Source organism: Nipponia nippon, unplaced genomic scaffold, assembly GCF_047370975.1.
Source record: "Nipponia nippon isolate SJK-2023a ecotype South Korea unplaced genomic scaffold, ASM4737097v1 scaffold_72, whole genome shotgun sequence".
Taxonomy (NCBI): Eukaryota; Metazoa; Chordata; class Aves; order Pelecaniformes; family Threskiornithidae; genus Nipponia; species Nipponia nippon.
The window spans coordinates 1-27766 of record NW_028262394.1 but is presented as its reverse complement, the minus strand read 5'-3'; the positions used below and the strand labels follow the sequence as shown (position 1 = coordinate 27766).

The 27766-nt window shown below is 69.1% G+C and overlaps 3 protein-coding genes across 3 annotated transcripts; 1 reads left to right on the top strand and 2 right to left on the bottom strand.

Annotated features, from left to right (window-relative positions):
- Positions 1–328: 328 nt before the first annotated feature.
- PET100 (PET100 cytochrome c oxidase chaperone) lies at positions 329–5457 on the bottom strand. Its single transcript, XM_087741086.1, has 4 exons — positions 5333–5457; positions 3363–3449; positions 3209–3241; positions 329–1168 (listed from the first exon to the last, which is right to left on the bottom strand). The coding sequence occupies exons 1-4, from the start codon at positions 5357–5359 to the stop codon at positions 1109–1111; spliced, it is 207 nt and encodes a 68-aa protein (XP_087597212.1). The 5' UTR covers positions 5360–5457; the 3' UTR covers positions 329–1108.
- A 56-nt stretch (positions 5458–5513) lies between these two features.
- On the top strand, positions 5514–27723 carry LOC148050691 (pre-mRNA-splicing factor SYF1-like; the record flags this gene model as incomplete). Its single annotated transcript, XM_087741078.1, has 11 exons — positions 5514–5906; positions 7604–7752; positions 9370–9493; positions 12005–12202; positions 16261–16395; positions 19652–19816; positions 21307–21451; positions 23591–23742; positions 25228–25347; positions 26534–26665; positions 27592–27723. Coding segments are annotated over exons 1-11 (1845 nt in total), but the record flags the coding sequence as incomplete, so codon positions are not given.
- Positions 25355–26527, bottom strand: LOC148050692 (uncharacterized; the record flags this gene model as incomplete). Its single annotated transcript, XM_087741090.1, has 1 exon — positions 25355–26527. A coding segment is annotated over exon 1 (1137 nt), but the record flags the coding sequence as incomplete, so codon positions are not given.
- Positions 27724–27766: the final 43 nt, after the last annotated feature.

Genomic DNA, 27766 nt, shown 5'->3' with positions numbered 1-27766 from the left:
GGGGTGGCACCAGGGGACACCCACAGCAGACGGGTGACAGTAAGGGACACAGGGGACACCCAAAGCAGATGGGTGACACTAGGGGACACAGGACACCCGGGGGTGGCACCAGGGGACACCCACGGCAGATGGGTGACACACGGGGACACAGCGCACCCAAGGGGGTGGCACTAGGGGACAAGGGACACCCACAGCAGACGGGTGACACTAGGGGACACGCGGTCCCCAGGGGACACAGGACCCCCAGGTGGCACTAGGGGACACCCAGGCCACCCCCCGTGACACCCTGGGGACCCCCCTGTCACCGTGACCCCCCCACGCAGGCGGCGCCGGTGCCAGCGACGTTTATTGGGGGTGGGGACACCCGGGGTGTCACTCGTCCCCTCCGACACCCGGGCCACGGCGATGGCACCAGGGCGGTGACCGGTACAGACGCAGGTCTGTGTCACCGGCCGTCGCGGTGACGCTGCCAGGGCAGGGACACGGGGACAGCCACGTGTCCCCTCCATCACCAACGCGGCCGCAGCGATGGCATCAGGACAAAGCCGCGTGTCCCCTCCGTCACCGACGCGATCACGGTGATGGCGTCACGACGTGGCCCTGGCGACAGCACGTGGCCGTATGTCCCCTCTGTCACCAACGGGGCCACCGCGATGGCATCGAGACGCGGCTGCGGTGACAAGATGCGGCCACGTGTCCCCTCCGTCACCAATGCGGTCGCGGCGATGGCATGAGGACGAAGCCGCGTGTCCCCTCTGTCACCCATCTGGCCACGACGACGGTATCAGGACACGTCCACGGTGACAGGACGAGGCCACGTGTCCCCTCTGTCACCAACACGGCCGCGGCGACGGTGTCACGACGAAGCCACGTGTCCCCTCTGTCACCAACGTGGCCACAGCGATGCCATCGCTGCCGTGGCCACGGTGACAGGACGCTGCCACGCGTCCCCTCTGTCACCAACGCGGCCGCGGCGTCACGACGAAGCCACGTCGAGCAGCCCCGTGTCCCCTCTGTCACCAAGACGGCCACGGCGCTGGCGTCACGACGCTGCCACGGGTCCTCTGTCGCCGCGGGGGTGGCGGTGGCCGGGTGTCCCCGTGTCCCCTCAGTCCCGTGTCCCCTTCCCCTCCCGCAGCCGCTGCTTCAGCTCCGCCATCGCCTGCCGCTGGGGGGGGACACGGGGGCGTCAGGGGACAGCGGGGACACGGGGGTGGCCCCGGGGGGGGGGACAGGAGCGTCACGAGCGTCCCCTGTGTCACCCCCGACCCGACGTGGGGCTGGAGTGACACTGCGGGGGGGGGACGACACACCTTGGGGACGTCAGGGGACCTTGGGGACATTGGGGACGCTGGGAGGACATTGAGGCGGTTGTTGGGGACATCGTGGGGGATGCTGGGGACACCAGGGAGACATCAGGGACGGGGGGAGGTGTTGGGGACGTTGGGGACACCAAAGGGGACACTGGGGACACTGGGGTGGATGCTGGGGATGTTGGGGACACCAGGAGGACGTTGGGGACACCAGGGGGACATTGGGGACACCGGGGGGACATTGGGGATGTTGGGGACACAGGTGGATGCTGGGGATGTTGGGGACACCAGGACATTGGGGACACCAGGGGGGACGTTGGGGACAGCAGGGGGGATGCTGGGGATGTTGGGGACACCAAAGGGGACACTGGGGACACTGGGGTGGATGCTGGGGATGTTGGGGACACCGGGGGGACATTGGGGACACCGGGGGGACATTGGGGATGTTGGGGACACAGGTGGATGCTGGGGATGTTGGGGACACCAGGACATTGGGGACACCAGGGGGGACGTTGGGGACAGCAGGGGGGATGCTGGGGATGTTGGGGACACCATGGGGGACACTGGGGACACCAGGGGGGGGATGCTGGAGATGTTGGGACACTGGAGGGTGATGTTGGGGACACTGGGGGCACTGCAGGGACATTGGGGACAGCGGGGGTGGATGCTGGGGACACCAGGAGGATGTTGGGGACACCAGGAGGGACAATGCGGCCACCGGGGGGACATTGGCGATTTTAGGGCCACCAGGGAGGACGCTGGGGACACTGAGGGGACGTTGGGGGCACTGGGGGGATATTGGGGGCACTGGGGACACCAGGAGGACATTGGGAACACCAGGAGGGGACACTGGGGACACCGGGAAGGGGATGTTGGGGACACTGGGAGGGTGACTTGGGGACTCCAGGGAGGACACTGGGGACATCAGGGGGGATGTTGGTGACACTGGGGTGGATGCTGGGGACGCTGGGGACACCAGGAGGACACTGGGGTCACTGGGGGAGGACACTGGGGACACTTGGGGGATGTTGGGGACACTGGGGGGGGGGGGCGACATCGGGGTTGTTGGGGACACCGGGGGGGTGACTTGGGGGCTCCAGGGAGGACATTGGGGACATCAGGGGGGATGTTGGTGACACTGGGGTGGATGCTGGGGACGCTGAGGACACCAGGAGGACATTGGGGTCACTGGGGGAGGACACTGGGGGCACCAGGGGGAGGTTGGGGACACTGGGGGGGATGCTGGGGACGCTGGGGACACCAGGAGGACATTGGGGTCACTGGGGGGGGGACACTGGGGTCACCAGGGGGCTGTTGGGGACACTGGGGGGGGGACGACGACATCGGGGTTGTTGGGGACACCGGGGGGGACGTTGGGGACAATGGGGACACCAGGGGGGTGACTGGGGCACTCTGGGGAGGACAGGGGGGACAGGGGGGGGGGGGACACTGGGGACATCAGGGGGGATGTTGGTGACACTGGGGTGGATGCTGGGGACGCTGGGGACACCAGGAGGACACTGGGGTCACTGGGGGGGACACTGGGGTCACCAGGGGGATGTTGGGGACACTGGGGGGGACGACATCGGGGTTGTTGGGGACACCAGGGGGGGACGTTGGGGACAATGGGGACACTGGGGGGGGTGACCTGGGGACTCCAGGGAGGACATTGGGGACACGGAGGGGGGGACACTGGGGACATCAAGGGGGATGTTGGTGACACTGGGGTGGATGCTGGGGACACCAGGAGGACATTGGGGTCACTGGGGGGGGGACACTGGGGTCACCAGGGGGATGTTGGGGACACTGGGGGGGGGGACGACGACATCGGGGTTGTTGGGGACACCGGGGGGGGGGACGTTGGGGACAGCGGGGGGACACTGGGGGTCTCTTACCCGCTTGGGGTCGTCCGGAGGAAAAATCTCCCTCTGGGAAAGAGAGCGGGGTCAGCGGGGGAGGGGCGGGGACCCCCTCCCCCTCCCCTCCCCTCCCCCTCCCCCGAGCCCCCTCCCCCCCCGGGGACCCCTCCCCCCCGGGCCCCTCCCCCACCTTGCGCTGCACCACGTGACGCTGGAAATACTCGGCCTGGTTGGAGACCCAGAAGACCCCGACGGGGAAGGACAAATAGAGCAGCATCTGGGGACAGGGGACACCGGCACCCCTGTCACCTCCTGTCACCTCCTGTCACCCCCTGGGGTCACCCGGACACCCCCACCCCCCACCCCCACCCCCTGGGGGTGGCACCAGCGTCACCCAGCCGAGGGCAGGAGGTCACCGGGGTCACCCACCGCCAGCCCCATCGCCTGTGCCACCCCCCGCCGATGTCCCCAGTGCCACCCGCTGTCCCCACTGATGTCACCTGCGCCCCAGTGCCACCCGCTGTCCCCACCGATGTCCCCAGTGTCACCCACTGTCCCCACTGATGTCACCTGCGCCCCAGTGTCACCCGCTGTCCCCACCGATGTCCCCAGTGTCACCCACTGTCCCCACTGATGTCACCTGCGCCCCAGTGCCACCCATTGTCCCCACCGATGTCCCCAGTGTCACCCACTGTCCCCACTGATGTCACCGGTGCCCCAGTGTCACCCGCTGTCCCCATTCCTTGTGCCAGGGGGTCCCCCGGTGTCCCCACCAATGTCACCTGTGCCCCACTGCCACCCACTGTCCCCGTCACCTGTGCCATGGTGTCACCTACTGTCCCCACTGCTGTCACCTGTACTGGGTGTCCCCAGTGTCACCCACTGTCCCCATTCCTTGTGCCAGGGTGTCCCCAGTGCCACCCACCGTCTCCACCAATGTCACCTGTGTCCCAGTGCCACCTGCTGTCCCTGTCACCTGTGCTGGGGTGTCCCCAGTGCCACCCACTGTCCCCAGTGCTGTCACCTGTACCCTGGTGTCACCCACTGTCCCCATTCCTTGTGCCAGGGGGTCCCCCGGTGTCACCGTCCCTGCTGATGTCACCTGTACCCTGGTGTCACTGTCCCCATCACCTGTGCCACAGTGTCACCCACTGTCCCCACTGCTGTCACCTATGCCAGGGTGTCCCCAGTGCCACCCGTTGTCCCTACTGATGTCACCTGTATCCCAGTGTCAACCACTGTCCCCATTCCTTGTGCCAGGGTGTCCCCCAGTGTCCCCCACTGATGTCACCTGTGTCCCAGTGTCACCGACTGTCCCCATCACCTGTGCTAGGGTGTCACCTACTGTCCCCAGTGCTGTCACCTGTGCTGGGGTGACCCCAGCGTCACCCACTGTCCCCATCGCCCGCGCCAGGGGGTCCCCCAGTGTCACTGTCCCCACTGCTGTCACTTGTGCCAGGGTGTCCCTGGAGTCACCTATCGTCCCCACCGATGTCACCTGTGTCTCAGTGCCACCCACGGTCCCCGTCACCTGTGCTGGGGTGTCTCCACTGATGTCACCTGTGTCCCAGTGTCACCCACCGTCCCCACCAGTGTCACCTGCTGTCCTTACCACCCGTGCCAGGGGGTCCCCGCTGTCACCTCCCCCCGCTGTCACCTGTGCCCCGGTGCCACCTCCTGTCCCCTACCCTGCCGTGTCCCTGCTGTCCCCAACTCCCCCCCCCCCACGTCCCCCGGCCCGGGGCAGGACGTCCCCTGCTGTCACCCCCTTACTGCCCCCCTTATTGCCCCCCCCGGGGTTACTACCCCCTTATTGCCCCCCAACAGCCCCCCCGGGGTTAATACCCCCCTTATTGCCCCCCCGGGGTTAATACCCCCCTTATTGCCCCCAACAGCCCCCCGGGGTTACCCCCCCCTTATTGCCCCCCCTGGTTACCCCCCACCTGCCCCCCTCGGGTGAACCCCCCCTCTTCTCCCCCCCAGTCTCATTGCCCCCCCCATTGCCCCCCGGGTTAATACCCCCTGTTACCCCCTTTATTGCCCCCCCGGGGTTAATCCCGCCCCCCGACCCTTATTGCCCCCCATTAACCCCCAACTGCCCCCCCGAGGGTAATCCCCCCTTATTGCCCCCCCCCCGGGGTAATTCCCACCCCCCCGCACCCTCAGGATCTCCAGCTTCACCCCCATGGCGCCTCCAGGGCCCCGCCACTTCCGCCTTCCCACCCCGCAACACAGCGGCCGCCCATTGGCCCGAGCGCCCAGCACGCCCGCCGCCGGTTGGTTTAGAGGCGGGCGACGGGGGAGGGCGGGGCGAGATCCTGAAGGACGGGAGCAGCGACCAATGAGAGCGCAGGAGGTGGAGAAAGGGCCGATAGGCGGGCGGAAGTGGCGTCATCGCGGCCCGCCGGAAGTGGTGGCGGAGCGGGGGAAGATGGCGGAGACGGCGGCGATGCCGCAGCGGGAGGAGCCGCCGGGAGCGGAGCCGGAGCCGGAGCCGGAGCCGGAGCCGGAGCCGGAGCCAGGAGCGAAGCCGGGAGCGGAGCCGGAGCCGGAGCCGGAGCCGGAGCCGGAGCCGGAGCCGGAGCCAGGAGCGAAGCCGGGAGCGGAGCCGGGAGCGGAGCCGGAGCCGGGGCCGGGGCCGGGGCCGGGAGCGGAGCCGGGGCTCGGGCTCGGGCTCGGGCTCGGGCTCGGGCTCGGAGCGGGGCCGGAGGCGGAGCGGCCCGAGCTGCGCTTCGTGAGTGCGGGGGGCGGCGGGACCCGGCCCCGTCCTCCCCCCCCGTGTCCCCCCCCGTGTCCCCGTGTCCCCCCCCGTCCCTCCCCCGTGTTCCCTGTCCGTCCCCCCGCCCCGTGTCCCTGTGTCCCCCCACCCCGTGTCCCTGTCCCCCCGCCCCGTGTCCCGTCCCCCTCCTGTCGTCCCCCCCGTGTCCTTGTGTCCCCCCCGTGTCCCCGTCCCCCCCCTTCCCTGTCCCCCCTCATTCCCTGTCCCCCCCTTGTCGCTGCCACCCCCCGTCCCTGTCCCCCTTTGTTCTTGCTCCCCGTCCCCCCGTGCCCTCGCTCCCTGTCCCCACTGCCCCCGTGTCCCTGTCACCCCCTCTCCCGTCCCCCCATTTCTGCTCCCCGTGTCCCTGTCACCCTCCTGTCCCCGTCACCCCTCGTCCCTGCTCCCCCTCCCTCCCTGTCCCCCCTTGTTCTTCCTCCCTGTGTCCCCGTCACCCCCCGTCCCTCCTTGTCCCTGTCACTCCCATACTTGCTCCCTGTCCCTTGTCACCCCCTGCCCTCGTCACCCCTTGCTTCTGCTCCCCGTGTCCCTGTCACCTCCGTCTCCCTGTCCCTCCTTGTCCCTGTCACTCCCACACTCGTCCCCTGTCCCCCCTTGTCCTCTGTCCCCATCACCCGTCTCCCTCCTTGTCGCTCTCCCCTGTCCCCCGTCCCCTGTCACCCCTGTCCCCCTCACCCCCTGTCCCCGTCACCCCTTGTTTTCACTCCCCGTGTCCCCATCCCCCCTCGCTCCCTGTCCCTTCTTGTCCCCATCGCTCCCATACTCATCCCCTGTCCCCCCTCACCCCTGTCCCTGCCACCCCCCGTCCCCCATCACCTCCTGTCCCCGTCACCCCTTGCTCCTTGTCCTTCCTTCTCCTTGTCACTCCCATATTCACCCCCTGTCCCCGTCCCCCCTGTCCCCATCGCCCCTCGTCCCCATGTCCCTGGCCCCCCTCACCCCTCGTCCCCGTCACCCCTTGTTTCTGCTCCCCTCGTCCCGTCCCTTCTTGTCCCCGTCCCCCCTCGTCCCCTGTCCCCGTCCCCCCTCGCTCCCCATCCCCCCTGTCCCCGTCACTCCCGTACTCACCCCCTCGTCCCCGTTCCCCGTCCCCCTCGCTCCCCGTCCCTCCCTGTCCCCATCACTCCCGTACTCACCCCCTCGTCCCCTGTCCCCCCTCGTCCCCTGTCCCCCCTCGTCCCCTGTCCCCGTCCCCCCTCGCTCCCCATCCCTCCCTGTCCCCGTTACTCCCATACTCACCCCCTCGTCCCCTGTCCCCGTCCCCTGTCCCCGTCCCCCCTCGCTCCCCGTCCCCCCTGTTCCCGTCACTCCCGTACTCACCCCCTCGTCCCCTGTCCCCCCTCGTCCCCTGTCCCCATCCCCCCTCGCTCCCCGTCCCTCCCTGTCCCCATCACTCCCGTACTCACCCCCTTGTCCCCTGTCCCTCCCCGTCCCCTGTCCCCGTCCCCTGTCCCCGTCCCCTGTCTCCGTCCCCCCTCGCTCCCCGTCCCCCCTGTCCCCGTCACTCCTGTACTCACCCCCTCGTCCCCTGTCCCCCCTCGTCCCCTGTCCCCGTCCCCCCTCGCTCCCCGTCCCCCCCTGTCCCTGTCACTCCCGTACTCACCCCCTGTCCCCGTCCCCGCCGCCCTGACCCGCTGTCCCCCCGTCCCCAGGAGGAGGAGGACGTGCAGCACGAGGAGGAGCTGCTGCGCAACCCCTTCTCGGTGCGGTGCTGGCTGCGCTACGCCCAGGCGCGCCAGCGCGGCCCCCGCCCCCGCCTCAACCTCCTCTTCGAGCGCGCCCTCAGGGAGCTGCCCGGCAGGTGGGGACGCGGGGGGACACGGGGGGACATGGGGGGGACACGGGGGGGACAGGGGCCCTCAGGGAGCTGCCCGGCAGGTGGGGACGCGGGGGGACACGGGGGGACAGGGGCCCTCAGGGGGCTGCCTGGCAGGTGGGGACGCGGGGGGAGACGGGGGGGCATGGGGGGGGCACGGGGGGGGAGGGGGCCCTCAGGGAGCTGCCCGGCAGGGGGGACACGGGAGGACATGGGGGGGACACGGGGCACATGGGGGGGACAGGGGCCCTCAGGGAGCTGCCTGGCAGGTGGGGACGCGGGGGGACACGGGGGGACATGGGGGGGACACGGGGGGACAGGGGCCCTCAGGGAGCTGCCTGGCAGGTGGGGACACGGGGGGACATGGGGGGGACACGGGGGGACAGGGGCCCTCAGGGAGCTGCCCGGCAGGTGGGGACGCGGGGGACACGGGGGGACATGGGGGGCACACGGGGGGGACAGGGGCCCTCAGGGAGCTGCCCGGCAGGGGGGACACGGGAGGACATGGGGGGGACACGGGGCACATGGGGGGGACAGGGGCCCTCAGGGAGCTGCCTGGCAGGTGGGGACACGGGGGGACATGGGGGGGACACGGGGGGACAGGGGCCCTCAGGGAGCTGCCCGGCAGGTGGGGACACGGGGGGACATGGGGGGCACATGGCGGGGGACAGGGGCCCTCAGGGAGCTGCCTGGCAGGTGGGGACACGGGAGGACATGGGGGACACGGGGCACATGGCGGGGGACAGGGGCCCTCAGGGAGCTGCCCGGCAGGGGGGACACGGGAGGACATGGGGGGGACACGGGGCACACGGGGGGACAGGGGCCCTCAGGGAGCTGCCTGGCAGGGGGGGACACGGGAGGACATGGGGGGGACACGGGGCACACGGGGGGGACAGGGGCCCTCAGGGAGCTGCCCGGCAGGTGGGGACACGGGAGGACATGGGGGGACACGGGGCACATGGGGGGGACAGGGGCCCTCAGGGAGCTGCCTGGCAGGTGGGGACATGGGGGGATGCGGGGGACATGGGGGGACACGGGGCACACGGGGGGGACAGGGGCCCTCAGGGAGCTGCCTGCAGGGGGGGGCACAGGGGGACATGGGGACCTCAGGGTGCCCTTGGGGGGTGACAGGGCCACAGGGACACCTCGGGGGTGGCCTCGCGGGGATGGGGACCCCAGGGCGGCCTCGGGGGGGACAGGGACCTCCGGGGGCCCCGAGGGAGCTGCCCAGCAGGTGGGGACGCGGGGGGGACACGGGGACCTCACGGTGGCCTTGGGGGGGACACAGGGACCTCAGGAGCACCTCGGGGCTGGGGACACGACATGGGGACGTCCTGGGTGTCCTCGTGGGGGACGGGGACGTCAGGGTGGCCTCAGGGGACAGGGACTTCCCGGGGAGCGATGGGGCCACCCTCGGTCTCCTCCCGAGCGGTGACAGGGACATCCCAGGTCCCCGTGGCGGGGGGGGGGGACACACACGACAGGACCTCCCGCCTTCTCCCCCAGGGCAGGGAGGCGGGTGACACGGGTGACAAGGACGTCCCGTGTCTCCTCGCGGTGGTGGCGGGGGGGTGGCAGCGGGTGACAAGCGTGTCCCCTCAGCTACAAGCTGTGGTACCAGTACCTGCGGCAGCGGCGGCAGCAGGTGAAGGGGCGCTGCCCCACCGACCCCGCCTACGAGGAGGCCAACAGCTGCCACGAGCGCGCCCTCGTCTTCATGCACAAGGTGGGGACACGGAGGGGACACGGGGACACGGGGGGGACACGGGGACACGGAGGGGACGGGGGACACAGGGACACAGAGGGGGACAGAGGGACGTGGGCAGCTGGAAGGGACGTGGTGGGGGGAAGGGGATGGGGGGGTGGGAAGCGTTTGGGGACAGAGGGGACACGGGGACATGGGGACGGGGACACAGGGACACAGAGGGGGACAGAGGGACGTGGGCAGCTGGAAGGGACGTGGTGGGGGGAAGGGGATGGGGGGGTGGGAAGCGTTTGGGGACAGAGGGGACACGGGGACATGGAGGGGGACACAGGGACGTGGGCAGCTGGAAGGGACATGGTGGGGGAAGGGGATGGGGGTGGGAAGCGTTTGGGGACAGAGGGGACATGGAGGGGACACAGGGACATGGGGACATGGGGACACAGGGGGGACACAGGGACATGGAGGGGACACGGGGACAGGGAACACAGGGACACGGAGGGGGACATGGGGACATGGGCAGCTGGAAGGGACGTGGCAGAGGGAAGGGGATGGGGGGGTGGGAAGCGTTTGGGGACAGAAGGGACATGGGGACACGGGGGACAGAGGGACGTGGTGGGGGGAAGGGGATGGGGGGGTGGGAAGCGTTTGGGGACAGAGGGGACACGGGGACATGGGGACACGGGGGGACACAGGGACATGGAGGGGACACGGGGGGACACAGGGACATGGAGGGGACATGGGGGGACACAGGGACACGGAGGGGACATGGGGACGGGGACACAGAGGGGGACAGAGGGACGTGGGCAGCTGGAAGGGACATGGTGGGGGAAGGGGATGGGGGGGTGGGAAGCGTTTGGGGACAGAGGGGACACGGGGACATGGGGACGGGGACACAGGGGGGACACAGGGACATGGAGGGGACACGGGGACAGGGAACACAGGGACACGGAGGGGGACAGAGGGACATGGGCAGCTGGAAGGGACGTGGGGGGGAAGGGAATGGGGGGTGGGAAGCGTTTGGGGACAGAGGGGACATGGGGACACGGGGGACAGAGGGACGTGGGCAGCTGGAAGGGACGTGGTGGGGGGAAGGGGATGGGGGGGTGGGAAGCGTTTGGGGACAGAGGGGACACAGGGACATGGAGGGGACACGGGGGGACACAGGGACATGGAGGGGACACGGGGGGACACAGGGACACGGAGGGGACATGGGGACGGGGACACAGAGGGGGACAGAGGGACGTGGGCAGCTGGAAGGGACATGGTGGGGGAAGGGGATGGGGGGTGGGAAGCGTTTGGGGACAGAGGGGACATGGAGGGGACGCAGGGACATGGGGGGGACATGGGGACAGGGAACACAGGGACACAGAGGGGGACAGAGGGACATGGGCAGCTGGAAGGGACGTGGGGGGGAAGGGGATGGGGGTGGGAAGCGTTTGGGGACACGGGGACGCGGGAGGGACACAGGGTGTGGGCAGCTGGAGGGGGGTGGGGGGAAGGGGGTGTGGGAGGCGTCCGGGGACACGTGGAGGGGACATAGAGGGGACGTGGGGACGCGGGGGGACGCAGGGAGGGAGCTGGAAGGTGGGGGAGCTGGGGGCTGGGGACATTGGGGGGGCCAAGCTGCCCCCCCCAGCCCCAGAGCTGCCCCCTGCCCTCCCCAGCCCCATAACTACCCCCAGGCTCTCCCTAGCCCCCCAGCTACCCCTCCCAGCCCCATAACTACCCCCACAAGCCCCATAACTACCCCCACAAGCCCCCCCAGCCCCATAACTACCCCCACAAGCCCCATAACTACCCCCACAAGCCCCTCCCAGCCCCATAACTACCCCCACAAACCCCGTAACTACCCCTGCAAGCCCCTCCCAGCCCCATAACTACCCCCACAAGCCCCATAACTACCCCCACAAGCCCCCCCAGCCCCATAACTATCCCCACAAGCCCACCCCAGCCCCATAACTACCCCCACAAGCCCCATAACTACCCCCACAAGCCCCTCCCAGCCCCATAACTACCCCCACAAGCCCCTCCCAGCCCCATAACTATCCCCACAAGCCCCCCCAGCCCCATAACTATCCCCACAAGCCCACCCCAGCCCCATAACTACCCCCACAAGCCCCATAACTACCCCCACAAATCCCTCCCAGCCCCACAACTACCCCCATAAGCTCTCTCCAGCCCCATAACTACCCCCACAAACCCCATAACTACCCCTGCAAGCCCCTCCCAGCCCCATAACTACCCCCACAAGCCCCATAACTACCCCCACAAGCCCCCCAGCCCCATAACTACCCCCACAAGCCCCCCCAGCCCCATAACTACCCCCACAAGCCCCATAACTACCCCCACAAATCCCTCCCAGCCCCATAACTCCTCCCCTAAACTCTCCCAGCCTCACAACTACCCCCATAAGCTCTCCCCCAGCCCCACAACTACCCCCCGAGCCCCATAAGTACCCCCCAAACCCCTCCCAGCCCCATAACCCTCCCCCCCGAGCTCCCCCAGCCCCTGAGCGCCCGCCGTGCCCCACAGATGCCCCGCATCTGGCTGGATTACTGCCAGTTCCTGGTGGAGCAGGGCCGGATCACGCGGACGCGCCGCACCTTCGACCGGGCCCTGCGGGCGCTGCCCATCACCCAGCACCACCGCATCTGGCCCCTCTACCTCCAGTTCGTGCGCCGCTACCCCCTGCCCGAGACCGCCGTCCGCGTCTACCGCCGCTACCTGAAGGTACCTGCTGGCGCCCGCCGCCGTGGCACCCCCGGCGGTGGCACCCTGGGGCGGTGGCACCCCCGGCGGCGGCATCTGGGGTGGGTGGCGTGGACGGCGGTGGCACCCCGGGGTGGTGGTACAGGCGTAGCGTCCCCCTGAGGTGGTGGAACACCCCATGATGTCACCCCAGGGTGGTGGCACAAGCGGTGGTGTCACCTACAGTGTTACCCAGGGTGGTGGCACACCTGGTGGTGGCACTCTGGGGTGGTGGCACCCCCGGCAGTGGCATCTGGGGTGGTGATGTAGCTGGTGGTGGCACCCCGGGGTGATGGTACAGCCGTGGTGTCACCCTGAGGTGGCGGAACACGCCATGATGTCACCCCAGGGTGGTGTCGCAAGCGGTGGTGTCACCTACACTGTCATCCAGGGCAGTGGCACACCTGGTGGTGGCACCCCCAGCGGTGGCATCTGGGGTTGGTGGCGTGGCCAGTGGTGGCCCCCCAGGGTGATGGTACAGCCATGGTGTCACCCTGGGGCTGTGGAACACCCCATGATGTCACCTCGAGGTGGTGGCAGTGTCACCCCCGGGGTGTTGGCACAGCCGGCGGTGTCACCCCCGGGGTGTTGGCACAGCCGGCAGTGTCATCCCCGGGGTGGTGGCACAAGCAGCGGTGTCACACTGGGGTGGTGGCACGAGTGGTGGTGTCACCCTGGGGCGGTGGAACACCCCACGATGTCACCCCGGGGTGGCGGCACACCTGGTAGTGTCACCCCGGGGTGGTGGCAGGGGGAACGGAGGGGACGGGGTGATTTGGGTGGCGGGAGGGCGACATGGGGACAGAGGTGGCACGAGGGACACGGGGGACGTTGAGGGGGTGGGGGGAGCAGGAGGGACACGGGGCAGAGAGGGGTGGCAGGGACAGAGGTGACACAGCGCAAGGGCAGCGGTGGCAGAGGTGACACCAAGCAGGGGTGGAGGTGACAGAGTAAGGACAGAGATGGCAAGGACATGGGGCGGGGACAGAGGTGACACGGAGCAGGGACAGAGGTGACACGGAGCAGGGACAGAGGTGGCAGGGATGGCATGGGGAGGAACGGAGGTGGCAGAGGTGACACGGAGCAGGGACAGAGGTGACACGGAGCAGGGACAGAGGTGGCAGGGATGGCATGGGGAGGGACGGAGGTGGCAGAGGTGACACGGAGCAGGGACAGAGGTGACACGGAGCAGGGACGGAGGTGGCAGGGATGGCATGGGGAGGAACAGAGGTGGCAGAGGTGACACGGAGCAAGGACAGAGGTGGCAGGGATGGCATGGGGAGGGACGGAGGTGACACAGAGCAGGGACAGAGGTGACACGGAGCAGGGACAGAGGTGACACGGAGCAGGGACGGAGGTGGCAGGGATGGCATGGGGAAGGACGGAGGTGACACGGAGCAGGGACAGAGGTGACACGGAGCAGGGACGGAGGTGGCAGGGATGGCATGGGGAGGAACGGAGGTGGCAGAGGTGACACGGAGCAGGGACAGAGGTGGCAGGGATGGCATGGGGAGGAACGGAGGTGGCAGAGGTGACACGGAGCAGGGACAGAGGTGACACGGAGCAGGGACGGAGGTGGCAGGGATGGCATGGGGAGGAACGGAGGTGGCAGAGGTGACACGGAGCAGGGACGGAGGTGGCAGGGATGGCATGGGGAGGGACGGAGGTGGCAGAGGTGACACGGAGCAGGGACGGAGGTGGCAGGGATGGCATGGGGAGGGACGGAGGTGACACGGAGCAGGGACAGAGGTGACACGAGGCAGGGACGGAGGTGGCAGGGATGGCATGGGGAGGGACGGAGGTGGCAGAGGTGACACGGAGCAGGCACAGAGGTGGCAGGGATGGCATGGGGAGGGACGGAGGTGGCAGAGGTGACACGGAGCAGGGACAGAGGTGGCAGGGATGGCATGGGGAGGGACGGAGGTGGCAGAGGTGACACGGAGCAGGGACGGAGGTGGCAGGGATGGCATGGGGAGGGACGGAGGTGGCAGAGGTGACACGGAGCAGGGACAGAGGTGACACGGAGCAGGGACAGAGGTGGCAGGGATGGCATGGGGAGGGACGGAGGTGGCAGAGGTGACACGGAGCAGGGACAGAGGTGGCAGGGATGGCATGGGGAGGGACGGAGGTGGCAGAGGTGACACGGAGCAGGGACAGAGGTGACACGGAGCAGGGACGGAGGTGGCAGGGATGGCATGGGGAAGGACGGAGGTGGCAGAGGTGACACGGAGCAGGGACGGAGGTGGCAGGGATGGCATGGGGAGGGACGGAGGTGGCAGAGGTGACACGGAGCAGGGACAGAGGTGACACGGAGCAGGGACAGAGGTGGCAGGGATGGCATGGGGAGGGACGGAGGTGGCAGAGGTGACACGGAGCAAGGACAGAGGTGGCAGGGATGGCATGGGGAGGGACGGAGGTGGCAGAGGTGACACAGAGCAGGGACAGAGGTGACACGGAGCAGGGACAGAGGTGACACGGAGCAGGGACGGAGGTGGCAGGGATGGCATGGGGAGGGACGGAGGTGGCAGAGGTGACACAGAGCAGGGACAGAGGTGACACGGAGCAGGGACAGAGGTGGCAGGGATGGCATGGGGAGGGACAGAGGGGACGGAGGTGACACGGAGCAGGGACGGAGGTGGCAGGGATGGCATGGGGAGGGACGGAGGTGGCAGAGGTGACACGGAGCAGGGACAGAGGTGACACGGAGCAGGGACGGAGGTGGCAGGGATGGCATGGGGAGGGACGGAGGTGGCAGAGGTGACACAGAGCAGGGACAGAGGTGACACGGAGCAGGGACAGAGGTGGCAGGGATGGCATGGGGAGGGACAGAGGGGACGGAGGTGACACGGAGCAGGGACGGAGGTGGCAGGGATGGCATGGGGAGGGACGGAGGTGGCAGAGGTGACACGGAGCAGGGACAGAGGTGACACGGAGCAGGGACGGAGGTGGCAGGGATGGCATGGGGAGGAACGGAGGTGGCAGAGGTGACACGGAGCAAGGACAGAGGTGGCAGGGATGGCATGGGGAGGGACGGAGGTGGCAGAGGTGACACGGAGCAAGGACAGAGGTGGCAGGGATGGCATGGGGAGGGACGGAGGTGACACAGAGCAGGGACGGAGGTGACACGGAGCAGGGACAGAGGTGACACGGAGCAGGGACGGAGGTGGCAGGGATGGCATGGGGAGGAACGGAGGTGGCAGAGGTGACACGGAGCAAGGACAGAGGTGACATGGAGCAGGGACAGAGGTGGCAGGGATGGCATGGGGAGGGACAGAGGGGACGGAGGTGACACGGAGCAGGGACGGAGGTGGCAGGGATGGCATGGGGAGGGACGGAGGTGGCAGAGGTGACACGGAGCAGGGACGGAGGTGGCAGGGATGGCATGGGGAGGGACGGAGGTGGCAGAGGTGACACGGAGCAGGGACAGAGGTGACACGGAGCAAGGACAGAGGTGGCAGGGATGGCATGGGGAGGGACGGAGGTGACACAGAGCAGGGACGGAGGTGACACGGAGCAGGGACAGAGGTGACACGGAGCAGGGACGGAGGTGGCAGGGATGGCATGGGGAGGGACGGAGGTGGCAGAGGTGACACGGAGCAGGGATGGAGGTGACACGGAGCAGGGACAGAGGTGACACGGAGCAAGGACAGAGGTGGCAGGGATGGCATGGGGAGGGACGGAGGTGACACAGAGCAGGGACGGAGGTGACACGGAGCAGGGACAGAGGTGACGGGGCAGAGAGAGGTGGTAGTGACACAGAGTGGGGACGAAGGTGACACGGAGCAGGGACAGCAATGGCAGCGCTACATGGAGAGGGACATTGGTGACGGGGACAGAGGTGACAAGGGACAAGGACGGAGGTGACGGGGACAGAGGTGACAAGGGACAGGAGGATGGTGGCAGGTGCCTGTGGCAGGGCTGGGGCACTTTGGGTGGCAGCAGCCAGGGTCGGGGCCACCACAGGGGAGGGAGGGGGCCCCGGCTCGGGGGGGAGGGGACGTTGGGGACGTTGGGGACAGGCCCTGACTGTCCCCTGCCAGCTGAGCCCCGAGAGCGCGGAGGAGTACGTGGCCTACCTGCGCTCCGTCGGGCGCCTGGACGAGGCCGCCGTGCGCCTGGCGCGGCTCGTTAACGACGAGCGCTTCGTCTCCAAGGAGGGCAAGTCCAATTACCAGGTGGGCACCCTGGGGGGGCACCCATGGGTGCTGGGGGGGGGGGCACCCAGGGGTGCTGGGGGGGCACGGGGGGAGGGGAACAGGGAGGTTGGGGAGGGGGAAAAGGGGCTCTGGGGGGGTGACAGAGGGGGCTGGGGGGGCTCTGGCGTCTCCCATGGGTGCTGGGGGTCTCCGGGGGGCTCTGGGGTCTCCTATGGGTGCTGGGGGTCTGCCATGGGTGCTGGGGGTCCCGTCGGGGTGCTGGCCCCCCTTTCCCCCCAGCTGTGGCAGGAGCTGTGCGAGCTGCTCTCCCAGCACCCGGAGCGGGTGTCAGGGCTCCCATGGGTGCTGGGGGTCTGCCATGGGTGCTGGGGGTCCCCGGGGGCTCTGGGGTCTCCCATGGGTGCGGGGGGTCTGCCATGGGTGCTGGGGGCCCCGTCGGGGTGCTGACCCCCCCCTTTCCCCCCCAGCTGTGGCAGGAGCTGTGCGAGCTGCTCTCCCAGCACCCGGAGCGGGTGTCAGGGCTCCCATGGGTGCTGGGGGTCTGCCATGGGTGCTGGGGGTCCCCGGGGGGCTCTGGGGTCTCCCATGGGTGCTGGGGGTCTGCCATGGGTGCTGGGGGTCCCGTCGGGGTGCTGACCCCCCTTTCCCCCCAGCTGTGGCAGGAGCTGTGCGAGCTGCTCTCCCAGCACCCGGAGCGGGTGTCAGGGCTCCCATGGGTGCTGGGGGTCTGCCATGGGTGCTGGGGGTCCCCGGGGGGCTCTGGGGTCTCCCATGGGTGCTGGGGGTCTGCCATGGGTGCTGGGGGTCCCGTCGGGGTGCTGACCTCCCCCTTCCCCCCAGCTGTGGCAGGAGCTGTGCGAGCTGCTCTCCCAGCACCCGGAGCGGGTGTCAGGGCTCCCATGGGTGCTGGGGGTCTGCCATGGGTGCTGGGGGTCCCCGGGGGGCTCTGGGGTCTCCCATGGGTGCTGGGGGTCTGCCATGGGTGCTGGGGGTCCCGTCGGGGTGCTGACCCCCCCCTTTCCCCCCCAGCTGTGGCAGGAGCTGTGCGAGCTGCTCTCCCAGCACCCGGAGCGGGTGTCAGGGCTCCCATGGGTGCTGGGGGTCTGCCATGGGTGCTGGGGGTCCCCGGGGGGCTCTGGGGTCTCCCATGGGTGCTGGGGGTCTGCCATGGGTGCTGGGGGTCCCGTCGGGGTGCTGACCCCCCCTTCCCCCCCAGCTGTGGCAGGAGCTGTGCGAGCTGCTCTCCCAGCACCCGGAGCGGGTGTCAGGGCTCCCATGGGTGCTGGGGGTCTGCCATGGGTGCTGGGGGTCCCCGGGGGGCTCTGGGGTCTCCCATGGGTGCTGGGGGTCTGCCATGGGTGCTGGGGGTCCCGTCGGGGTGCTGACCCCCCCCTTTCCCCCCCAGCTGTGGCAGGAGCTGTGCGAGCTGCTCTCCCAGCACCCGGAGCGGGTGTCAGGGCTCCCATGGGTGCTGGGGGTCTGCCATGGGTGCTGGGGGTCCCCGGGGGGCTCTGGGGTCTCCCATGGGTGCTGGGGGTCTGCCATGGGTGCTGGGGGTCCCGTCGGGGTGCTGACCCCCCCCTTTCCCCCCAGCTGTGGCAGGAGCTGTGCGAGCTGCTCTCCCAGCACCCGGAGCGGGTGTCAGGGCTCCCATGGGTGCTGGGGGTCTGCCATGGGTGCTGGGGGTCCCCGGGGGGCTCTGGGGTCTCCCATGGGTGCTGGGGGTCTGCCATGGGTGCTGGGGGTCCCGTCGGGGTGCTGACCCCCCTTTCCCCCCAGCTGTGGCAGGAGCGGTGCAAGCTGCTCCGCCCGCCCCCGGAGCGGGTGTCAGGGCTCCCATGGGTGCTGGGGGTCTGCCATGGGTGCTGGGGGTCCCCGGGGGGCTCTGGGGTCTCCCATGGGTGCTGGGGGTCTGCCATGGGTGCTGGGGGTCCCGTCGGGGTGCTGACCCCCCCCTTTCCCCCCCAGCTGTGGCAGGAGCTGTGCGAGCTGCTCTCCCAGCACCCGGAGCGGGTGTCAGGGCTCCCATGGGTGCTGGGGGTCTGCCATGGGTGCTGGGGGTCCCCGGGGGCTCTGGGGTCTCCCATGGGTGCTGGGGGCTTGCCGTGGGTGCTGGGGGTCCCGTCGGGGTGCTGACCCCCCCCCTTTTCCCCCCAGCTGTGGCAGGAGCTGTGCGAGCTGCTCTCCCAGCACCCGGAGCGGGTGTCAGGGCTCCCATGGGTGCTGGGGGTCTGCCATGGGTGCTGGGGGTCCCCGGGGGGCTCTGGGGTCTCCCATGGGTGCTGGGGGTCTGCCATGGGTGCTGGGGGTCCCGTCGGGGTGCTGACCCCCCCCCTTTTCCCCCCAGCTGTGGCAGGAGCTGTGCGAGCTGCTCTCCCAGCACCCGGAGCGGGGGTCAGGGCTCCCATGGGTGCTGGGGGTCTGCCATGGGTGCTGGGGGTCCCCGGGGGGCTCTGGGGTCTCCCATGGGTGCTGGGGGTCTGCCATGGGTGCTGGGGGTCCCGTCGGGGTGCTGACCCCCCCCTTTCCCCCCCAGCTGCGGCAGGAGCTGTGCGAGCTGCTCTCCCAGCACCCGGAGCGGGTGTCAGGGCTCCCATGGGTGCTGGGGGTCTGCCATGGGTGCTGGGGGTCCCCGGGGGGCTCTGGGGTCTCCCATGGGTGCTGGGGGTCTGCCATGGGTGCTGGGGGTCCCGTCGGGGTGCTGACCCCCCCCTTTCCCCCCCAGCTGTGGCAGGAGCTGTGCGAGCTGCTCTCCCAGCACCCGGAGCGGGTGTCAGGGCTCCCATGGGTGCTGGGGGTCTGCCATGGGTGCTGGGGGTCCCCGGGGGGCTCTGGGGTCTCCCATGGGTGCTGGGGGTCTGCCATGGGTGCTGGGGGTCCCGTCGGGGTGCTGACCCCCCCCCTTTTCCCCCCCAGCTGCGGCAGGAGCTGTGCGAGCTGCTCTCCCAGCACCCGGAGCGGGTGTCAGGGCTCCCATGGGTGCTGGGGGTCTGCCATGGGTGCTGGGGGTCCCCGGGGGGCTCTGGGGTCTCCCATGGGTGCTGGGGGTCTGCCATGGGTGCTGGGGGTCCCGTCGGGGTGCTGACCCCCCCCTTTCCCCCCCAGCTGCGGCAGGAGCTGTGCGAGCTGCTCTCCCAGCACCCGGAGCGGGTGTCAGGGCTCCCATGGGTGCTGGGGGTCCCCGGGGGGCTCTGGGGTCTCCCATGGGTGCTGGGGGTCTGCCATGGGTGCTGGGGGTCCCGTCGGGGTGCTGACCCCCCCCTTTCCCCCCCAGCTGTGGCAGGAGCTGTGCGAGCTGCTCTCCCAGCACCCGGAGCGGGTGCGCTCGCTGGACGCGGGTGCCATCATCCGGGGGGGCCTGACCCGCTTCACCGACCAGCTGGGCCGGCTCTGGGGCGCCCTGGCCGACTGCTACATCCGCAGCGGCCACTTCGAGAAGGTGACATGGCCCCGACGGCCACCTGGGGCCACCACCGGCCTGGGCTTCTGTCCCCCACCCTGCCCCGGGGCCACCACAGCACCCGTCCCTGGTCCCCAAACCTCCCCAGGACCACCACAGTCCTGGCCTTCTGTCCCCAGACCTCCCCAGGGCCACCATGGTCCTGGGCTTCTGTCCCCACCCCGGGGCCACCACAGTCCTGGCCTTCTGTCCCCAAACCATGCCAAGGCCACCACAGTCCTGGGTTTTTGTCCCCCAGGGCCACCACAGCACCCGTCCCCAGTCCCCAAACCTTCCCGGGGCCACCATGGTCCTGGGCTTCTGTCCCCAGACCTCCCCCAGGGCCACCACAGTTCTGGGCTTGTGTCCCCAACCCTCCCCAGGGCCACCATGGTCCTGGCCTTCTGTCCCCAGGCCACCCCAGGGCCACCACAGTCCTGGCCTTCTGTCCCCACCCCAGGGCCACCACAGCCCCTGTCCCCACCCCAAGGCCACCACAGCACCCATCCCCTGTCCCCACAGCACCCCAGGGCCACCACAACCCCTGTCCCCACCCCAGGGCCACCACAGCACCCATCCCCTGTCCCCACAGCACCCCAGGGCCACCACAACCCCTGTCCCCACCCCAGGGCCACCACAGCACCCATCCCTTCTCTGCACACCACCATGAGGCCACCACAAACATGGTCCCCTGTCCCCGTGCCCTCCAGGGCCACCACCGCCCTTGTCCCCTGTCCCCACACCACCCCAGGGCCACCACAACCCTGGTCCCCTCTCCCCCAGGCCACCCCAGGGCCACCACAGTCTCTGTCCCCTCTTCTTTATGCCACCCCAGGGCCACCACCACCTGAACTTCTGTCCCTCAGGGCCACCACAGCCCCCACCCCCTGTCCCCACACTGCCCCAGTCCCCTGCCTTTATGTCACCCCAGGGCCACCACCACCCTGTCCCCACCTCGCCCTAGGGCCACCACGACCCCGGTCCCGTGTCCCCGCATCACCCAGGAGCCACCACCACCCCTGTTCCCCATGTCACCCGAGGGCCACCACCACTCCTGTCGTGTCCCCCATGCCACCCTAAAGCCATCACCATCCCAATCCCCTGTCCCCATGTCACCCTAAAGCCACCACCGTCCCCATCCCGTGTCTTAATGTCACCCCAGGGCCACCACCACCCCGGTCCCCTGTCCCCACGTCACCCCAGGGCCACCACCCCCCCAGTTCCCTGTGCCCCATGCCACCCTAAAGCCACCACCGCCCCTGTCCCCTGTCTTAATGTCACCCCAAGGCCACCACCATCCCAGTCCTCTGTCCCCATGTCACCCCAGGGCCGCCACCACCCCGGTCCCGTGTCCCCACGTCACTGAGGAGCCACCACCACCCCGGTCCCCTGTCCCCTCCACACGACCCCAAGAGCCATGGCAGCTCCATCCCACCCTGTCCCCAACCCGCTGTCCCCAACCCGCTGTCCCCAACCCGCTGTCCCCGCAGGCCCGGGACGTCTACGAGGAGGCGGTGCAGACGGTGATGACGGTGCGGGACTTCACCCAGGTCTTCGACAGCTACGCCCAGTTCGAGGAGAGCGTCATCGCCGCCAAGATGGAGACGGTCGCCGAGCTGGGCAAGGAGGAGGACGGTGAGTTTGGGGGGGCCCTGCCTCAGTTTCCCCCAAAAAGGGGTGAGTTTGGGGGGGCCCTGCCCCCAACAGGGTGAGTTTGGGGGGGCCCTGCCTCAGTTTCCCCCCAAGAGGGTGAGTTTGGGGGGGCCCTGCCCCCAACAGGGTGAGTTTGGGGGGGCCCTGCCTCAGTTTCCCCCCAAAAGGAGTGAGTTTGGGGGGGCCCTGCCCCCAACAGGGTGAGTTTGGGGGGGCCCTGCCTCAGTTTCCCCCCAAGAGGGTGAGTTTGGGGGGGCCCTGCCCCCAGCAGGGTGAGTTTGGGGGGGCCCTGCCTCAGTTCCCCCCAACAGGGGTGAGTTTGGGGGGGCCCTGCCTCAGTTCCCCCCAACAGGGTGAGTTTGGGGGGGCCCTGCCTCAGTTTCCCCCCAAGAGGGGTGAGTTTGGGGGGGCCCTGCCCCCAACAGGGTGAGTTTGGGGGGGCCCTGCCTCAGTTTCCCCCCAAGAGGGTGAGTTTGGGGGGGCCCTGCCCCCAGCAGGGTGAGTTTGGGGGGCCCTGCCTCAGTTTCCCCCCAAGAGGGTGAGTCTGGGGGGGCCCTGTCCCCTCCCCTGGTGTCCCCTGACACCTCACGTCACCCCGGGTGTCCCCTTGTCGCTCCATCCTGTCCCCAAGTGTCCCTGACGCCCTCTCCCCACCCCAAGGGACACCCAGCACCTTGAGGGGGTCCTGGTCACCCGGCTGTCCCCAAACCCCCCTGTCCCGTCCCCCCCCAGGGGACACCCAGCGCCCGTGTGGGTGCTGGTCACCACGTCCCCAGGGGTCCCCTTGTCACCCCAGGTGTCCCCAAACACCCCCGCTCCCCCCCCCAGGGGACACCCAGCGCCCGTGTGGGTGCTGGTCACCACGTCCCCAGGGGTCCCCTTGTCACCCCAGGTGCCCCCAAACCCCCCTGTCCCCCCTCCCGGGGGCACCCAGCGCCCGTGTGGGTGCTGGTCACCACGTCCCCAGGGGTCCCCTTGTCACCCCAGGTGTCCCCAAACACCCCCGGTCCCCCCCCCAGGGGACACCCAGCGCCCGTGTGGGTGCCGGTCACCCCGTCCCCAGGGGTCCCCAGGCCCCCTGTCCCCACCCCAGGGGATGCCCAGCACCCTGTGGGCATCGTGGTCACCCTGTCCTGTCCCCGTGTGTCCCCTTGTCACCCCGTCCTGTCCCCAGGTGTCCCCAGGCCCCCTGTCCCCACCCTGAGGGGTGCCAGTCACCCCCTCCCCGCATGTCCCCTTGTCACCGTGTCCCCAACACTGTCCCCACCACTGTCCGCAGAGGAGGTGGAGCTGGAGCTGCGGCTGGCCCGCTTCGAGCAGCTGGCGGCCCTGGTGTCCCCAGACCCCTTGTCCCCACCCCGAGGGGTGCCAGTCACCCCGTCCCCATGTCCCCTTGTCACCGTGTCCCCTTGTCACCGTGTCCCCAGAGGAGGTGGAGCTGGAGCTGGAGCTGCGGCTGGCCCGCTTCGAGCAGCTGGTGGCCGTGGTGTCCCCAGAGCCCCTGTCCCCACCCCGAGGGGTGCCAGTCACCGTGTCCCCATGTCCCCTTGTCCCCACGTCCCCTTGTCACCGTGTCCCCTTGTCACCGTGTCCCCAGAGGAGGTGGAGCTGGAGCTGCGGCTGGCCCGCTTCGAGCAGCTGATGGCCCTGGTGTCCCCAGAGCCCCTGTCCCCACCCCGAGGGGTGCCAGTCACCCCGTCCCCATGTCCCCTTGTCCCCTTGTCCCTATGTCCCCTTGTCCCCACGTCCCCTTGTCACCGTGTCCCCTTGTCACCGTGTCCCCAGAGGAGGTGGAGCTGGAGCTGCGGCTGGCCCGCTTCAAGCAGCTGATGGCCCTGGTGTCCCCAGACCCCTTGTCCCCACCCCGAGGGGTGCCAGTCACCATGTCCCCTTGTCCCCATGTCCCCTTGTCCCCACGTCCCCTTCTCACAGTGTCCCCTTGTCACCGTGTCCCCAGAGGAGGTGGAGCTGGAGCTGCGGCTGGCCCGCTTCGAGCAGCTGATGGCCCTGGTGTCCCCAGACCCCTTGTCCCCACCCCGAGGGGTGCCAGTCACCCCGTCCCCATGTCCCCTTGTCCCCATGTCCCCTTCTCACCCTGTCCCCTTGTCACCGTGTCCCCAGAGGAGGTGGAGCTGGAGCTGCGGCTGGCCCGCTTCGAGCAGCTGATGGCCCGGCGCCCGCTGCTGCTGAACAGCGTCCTGCTGCGCCAGAACCCCCACAACGTCCACGAGTGGCACAAGCGGGTGCAGCTCTACCAGGGGCGCCCCGAGCAGGTGGGGACGCGGCGGGGACGCGGCGGGGACGCGGCGGGGGACGCGGCGGGGGACGTGGCGGGGGACGCGGTGGGGGACGGCTGGGTTGGGGCTGGGGGGTGGCTGTTGGGTGGCGGGGCCACGGGTGGTGTGGGGATAGGGGACATGCGGGTGCGTGGAGGGGGACATAGAGGGACATGGGGACAGTGGGGGGACATCTGGGGACATTGGGGTGGGCACAGGGGGTCATCCGGGGACACCCGGGTGTGCATAGGGGACACCTGGGGACACTGGGGTGTGTATAGGGGACATCTTGGGACATGGGTGGGTGGAGGGGGACACAGAGGGACACAGGGACAGTGGAGTGGCATAGGGGGACACCTGGGGACACTGGGGCGGGAATAGGGGGACATCTGGGGACATTGGGGTGGAAACAGGGGGACATCTGGGGACATTGGGGTGTGTATAGGGGACGCCTGGGGACATTGGGGTGGGCATAGGGGGACAGCTGGGGGCATTGAGGGGGACATAGAGGGACACCTGGGGACATTGGGGTGGTCATAGGGGGACATCTGGGGACACTGGGGTGTGTATAGGGGACACCTGGGGACAGCGGGATGCCTATAGGGGACACGTGGGGACACTGGGGTGGCTCTCAGGGGACACGTGGGGACACCAGGGTGTGTATAGGGGAGACACAGGGACATTGGGGTGGCCATAGGGGGACACCCGCTTGTCACAGGGACAGCAGGGTGGCTGCCAGGGGACACGGGGACATTGGGGTGCACATAAGGGGAGCACAGAGGATGCTGAGGGGACAGGGGGACACTGGGGGACACTGGGGTGGACATGGGGACACTGGGTGGACATGAGTGGACACAGAGGTGGACATGAGGGGACACTGGGGTGGGCATGAGGGGACATGGGAGTGGACATGGGGACACTGGGGTGGAGGTGAGGGGACACGGGGGTGGGCATGAGGGGACACTGGGGTGGACATGGGGACACTGGGGTGGACATGGGACACAGGGGGACACTGGGGTGGACATGGGGACACTGGGGTGGGCATGAGGGGGCACAGGGGTGGACATGGGGACACTGGGGTGGGCATGAGGGGACACTGGGGTGGACATGGGGACACTGGGGTGGACATGGGACACAGGGGACACTGCGGTGGACATGGGGACACTGGGGTGGACATGGGACACAGGGGGACACTGCGGTGGACATGGGGACACTGGGGTGGACATGGGACACAGGGGGACACTGCAGTGGACATGGGGACACTGGGGTGGACATGAGGGGACGCTGGGGTGGACATGGGACACTGGGATGGACATGGGGACGCTGGGGTGGACATGAGGGGACACACCTGGTGTAGACGCTCCGGGTATAGGGGGGGACGCATGGGGACAGCGGGGTGCATATGGGGGGGGGGGGGTGACACATTTGGGGGTTCGGAGGTGTCCCCGAGGTGTCCCCACCGTGTCCCCACCGTGTCCCCAGATCATCAACACCTACACGGAGGCCGTCCGCACCGTGGACCCCTTCAAGGCGACGGGGCGGCCCCACGGGCTCTGGGTGGCCTTCGCCCGCTTCTACGAGGACAACGGGCAGCTGGATGACGTCAGTGGGGACCCCGGCGTCCCCTCCCCCGGGGACACCCCCGAATCCCGACTGTCCCCCCTGTCCCCACACCCTGGCCCTTGTGTGTGTCCCCAAACCCTGTCCCCTCTGTGTGTCCCCAAACTCTGACTGTCCCCACACCCCGTCCCTTGTGTGTGTCCCCAAACCCCGAGTGTCCCCTGTGTCCCCAAACCCTGAATGTCCCCTCTGTGTCCTCCCAAACCCTGACTGTCCCCCCATCCCCAAACTTTGTCCCCCATGTCCCCCCCAAACCCTGTCTGTCCCCTGTGTCCCCAAACCCTGACTGTCCCCCATCCCCAAACGGTGTCCCCTGTGTGTGTCCCCAAACTCTGACTGTCCCGTGTCCCCAAACCCTGACTGTCCCCCCCCAAAGTCTGAATGTCCCCAATATCCCCCGAACACCCTGACAGCCCCCCCATGTCCCCCAAACCCTGTCCCCTGTGTCCCCCCGAACCCTGACTGCCCTCCATGTCCCCTGTCCCCTGGTGTCCCCCAGACCCTGCCTGTCCCCTCCAGTGTCCCCCCAAGCCCTGAATGTCCCCCTGATGTCCCCCACCCCCTGACTGTCCCCTCCAGTGTCCCCCAGACCCTGACTGTCCCCTGTGTCCCCCGGACCCTGCCTGTCCCCTCCAGTGTCCCCCAGACCCTGACTGTCCCCTGTGTCCCTCCAAGCCCTGACTGTCCCGCAATGTCCCCCGGACCCTGCCTGTCCCCTCCAGTGTCCCCCAGACCCTGACTGTCCCCTGATGTCCCCCAGACCCTGACTGTCCCCTGTGTCCCTCCAAGCCCTGACTGTCCCCCGATGTCCCCCGGACCCTGACTGTCCCCTCCAGTGTCCCCCCAGGCCCTGACTGTCCCCCTGATGTCCCCAAGACCCTGACTGTCCCCTCCAGTGTCCCCCAGACCCTGACTGTCCCCTGTGTCCCTCCAAGCCCTGACTGTCCCCCGATGTCCCCCGGACCCTGACTGTCCCCTCCAGTGTCCCCCCAGGCCCTGACTGTCCCCCTGCTGTCCCCCAGACCCTGACTGTCCCCTGTGTCCCCCCAAGCCCTGACTGTCCCCTCCAGTGTCCCCCAGACCCCGACTGTCTCCCGTGCCCCCCACCCCCTGACTGTGCCCCCATGTCCCCCCCGCTGTCCCCCCTGACCGTCCCTTCTGTCCCCAGGCCCGCACCATCCTGACCAAGGCCACCCGCGTCCGCTTCCGGCAGGTGGAGGACCTGGCCGCCGTCTGGTGCGAGTTCGGCGAGATGGAGCTGCGCCACGAGAACTACGAGGAGGCCCTGCGCATCCTGCGGGTGCGCGGGCGGGGCCGCGGCCCCACCCACGGGGGCCCTAACGGGACCCCTGGGGGCCATAACGGGACAGCTGGGTGCCCTAACACACATCTGGGTGCCCTAACGGGACCCCTGGGGGCCCTAACGGGACGTCTGGGGGCCCTAACACACATCTGGGTGCCCTAACGGGACCCCTGGGTGCCATAACGGGATGTCTGGGTGCCCTAACGGGACATCTGGGTGCCCTAACGGGACCCGTGGGTGCCATAACGGGACGTCTGGGGGCCCTAACACACATCTGGGTGCCCTAACAGACATTTGGGTGCCCTAACGGGACCCCTGGGTGCCATAACGGGATGTCTGGGGGCCCTAACGGGACGTCTGGGTGCCCTAACGGGACATCTGGGTGCCCTAACGGGACCCCTGGGTGCCATAACGGGACGTCTGGGGGCCCTAACACACATCTGGGTGCCATAACAGGACATCTGGGTGCCCTAACGGGACCCCTGGGTGCCCTAACGGGACGTCTGGGTCCCCTAACAGACATCTGGGTGCTGTAACGGGATGTCTGGGTGCCCTAATGGGAGATCTGGGTGCCCTAACGAATGTCTGGGTGCCCTAACGGGATGTCTGGGTGCCCTAATGGGACACGTAGGTGCCATAATGGCACCCCTGGGTGCTGTAAAGGGATGTCGGGGTGCCATAGTGGGATGTCTGGGTATCCTAATGGGACCCCCGGGTGCCCTAACAGACATCTGGGTGCCTTTACGGGATGTCTGGGTGCTGTAAAGGGCTGTCAGGGTGCCCTAAGGGACGTCTGGGTGCCCTAACGGGACGTCTGGGTCCCGTAATCCACGTTGGGAGGGCGAAAGTGGAGCTGGGGGGCAGCTGGGTGCTGCGGCGGGGGACGCTGGTGACACCCCCCGCTCTCCGCGTGTCCCCCCCAGAAAGCCACGGCGCTGCCCGCCAAGCGGGCCGAGTACTTCGACTCGACGGAGCCCGTCCAGAACCGCCTCTACAAGTCCCTCAAGGTCTGGTCCATGCTGGCCGACCTGGAGGAGAGCCTGGGCACCTTCCAGGTGGGTGCCACCCCCCCCGGGACCCCCCCCATGGCCGCTGGGT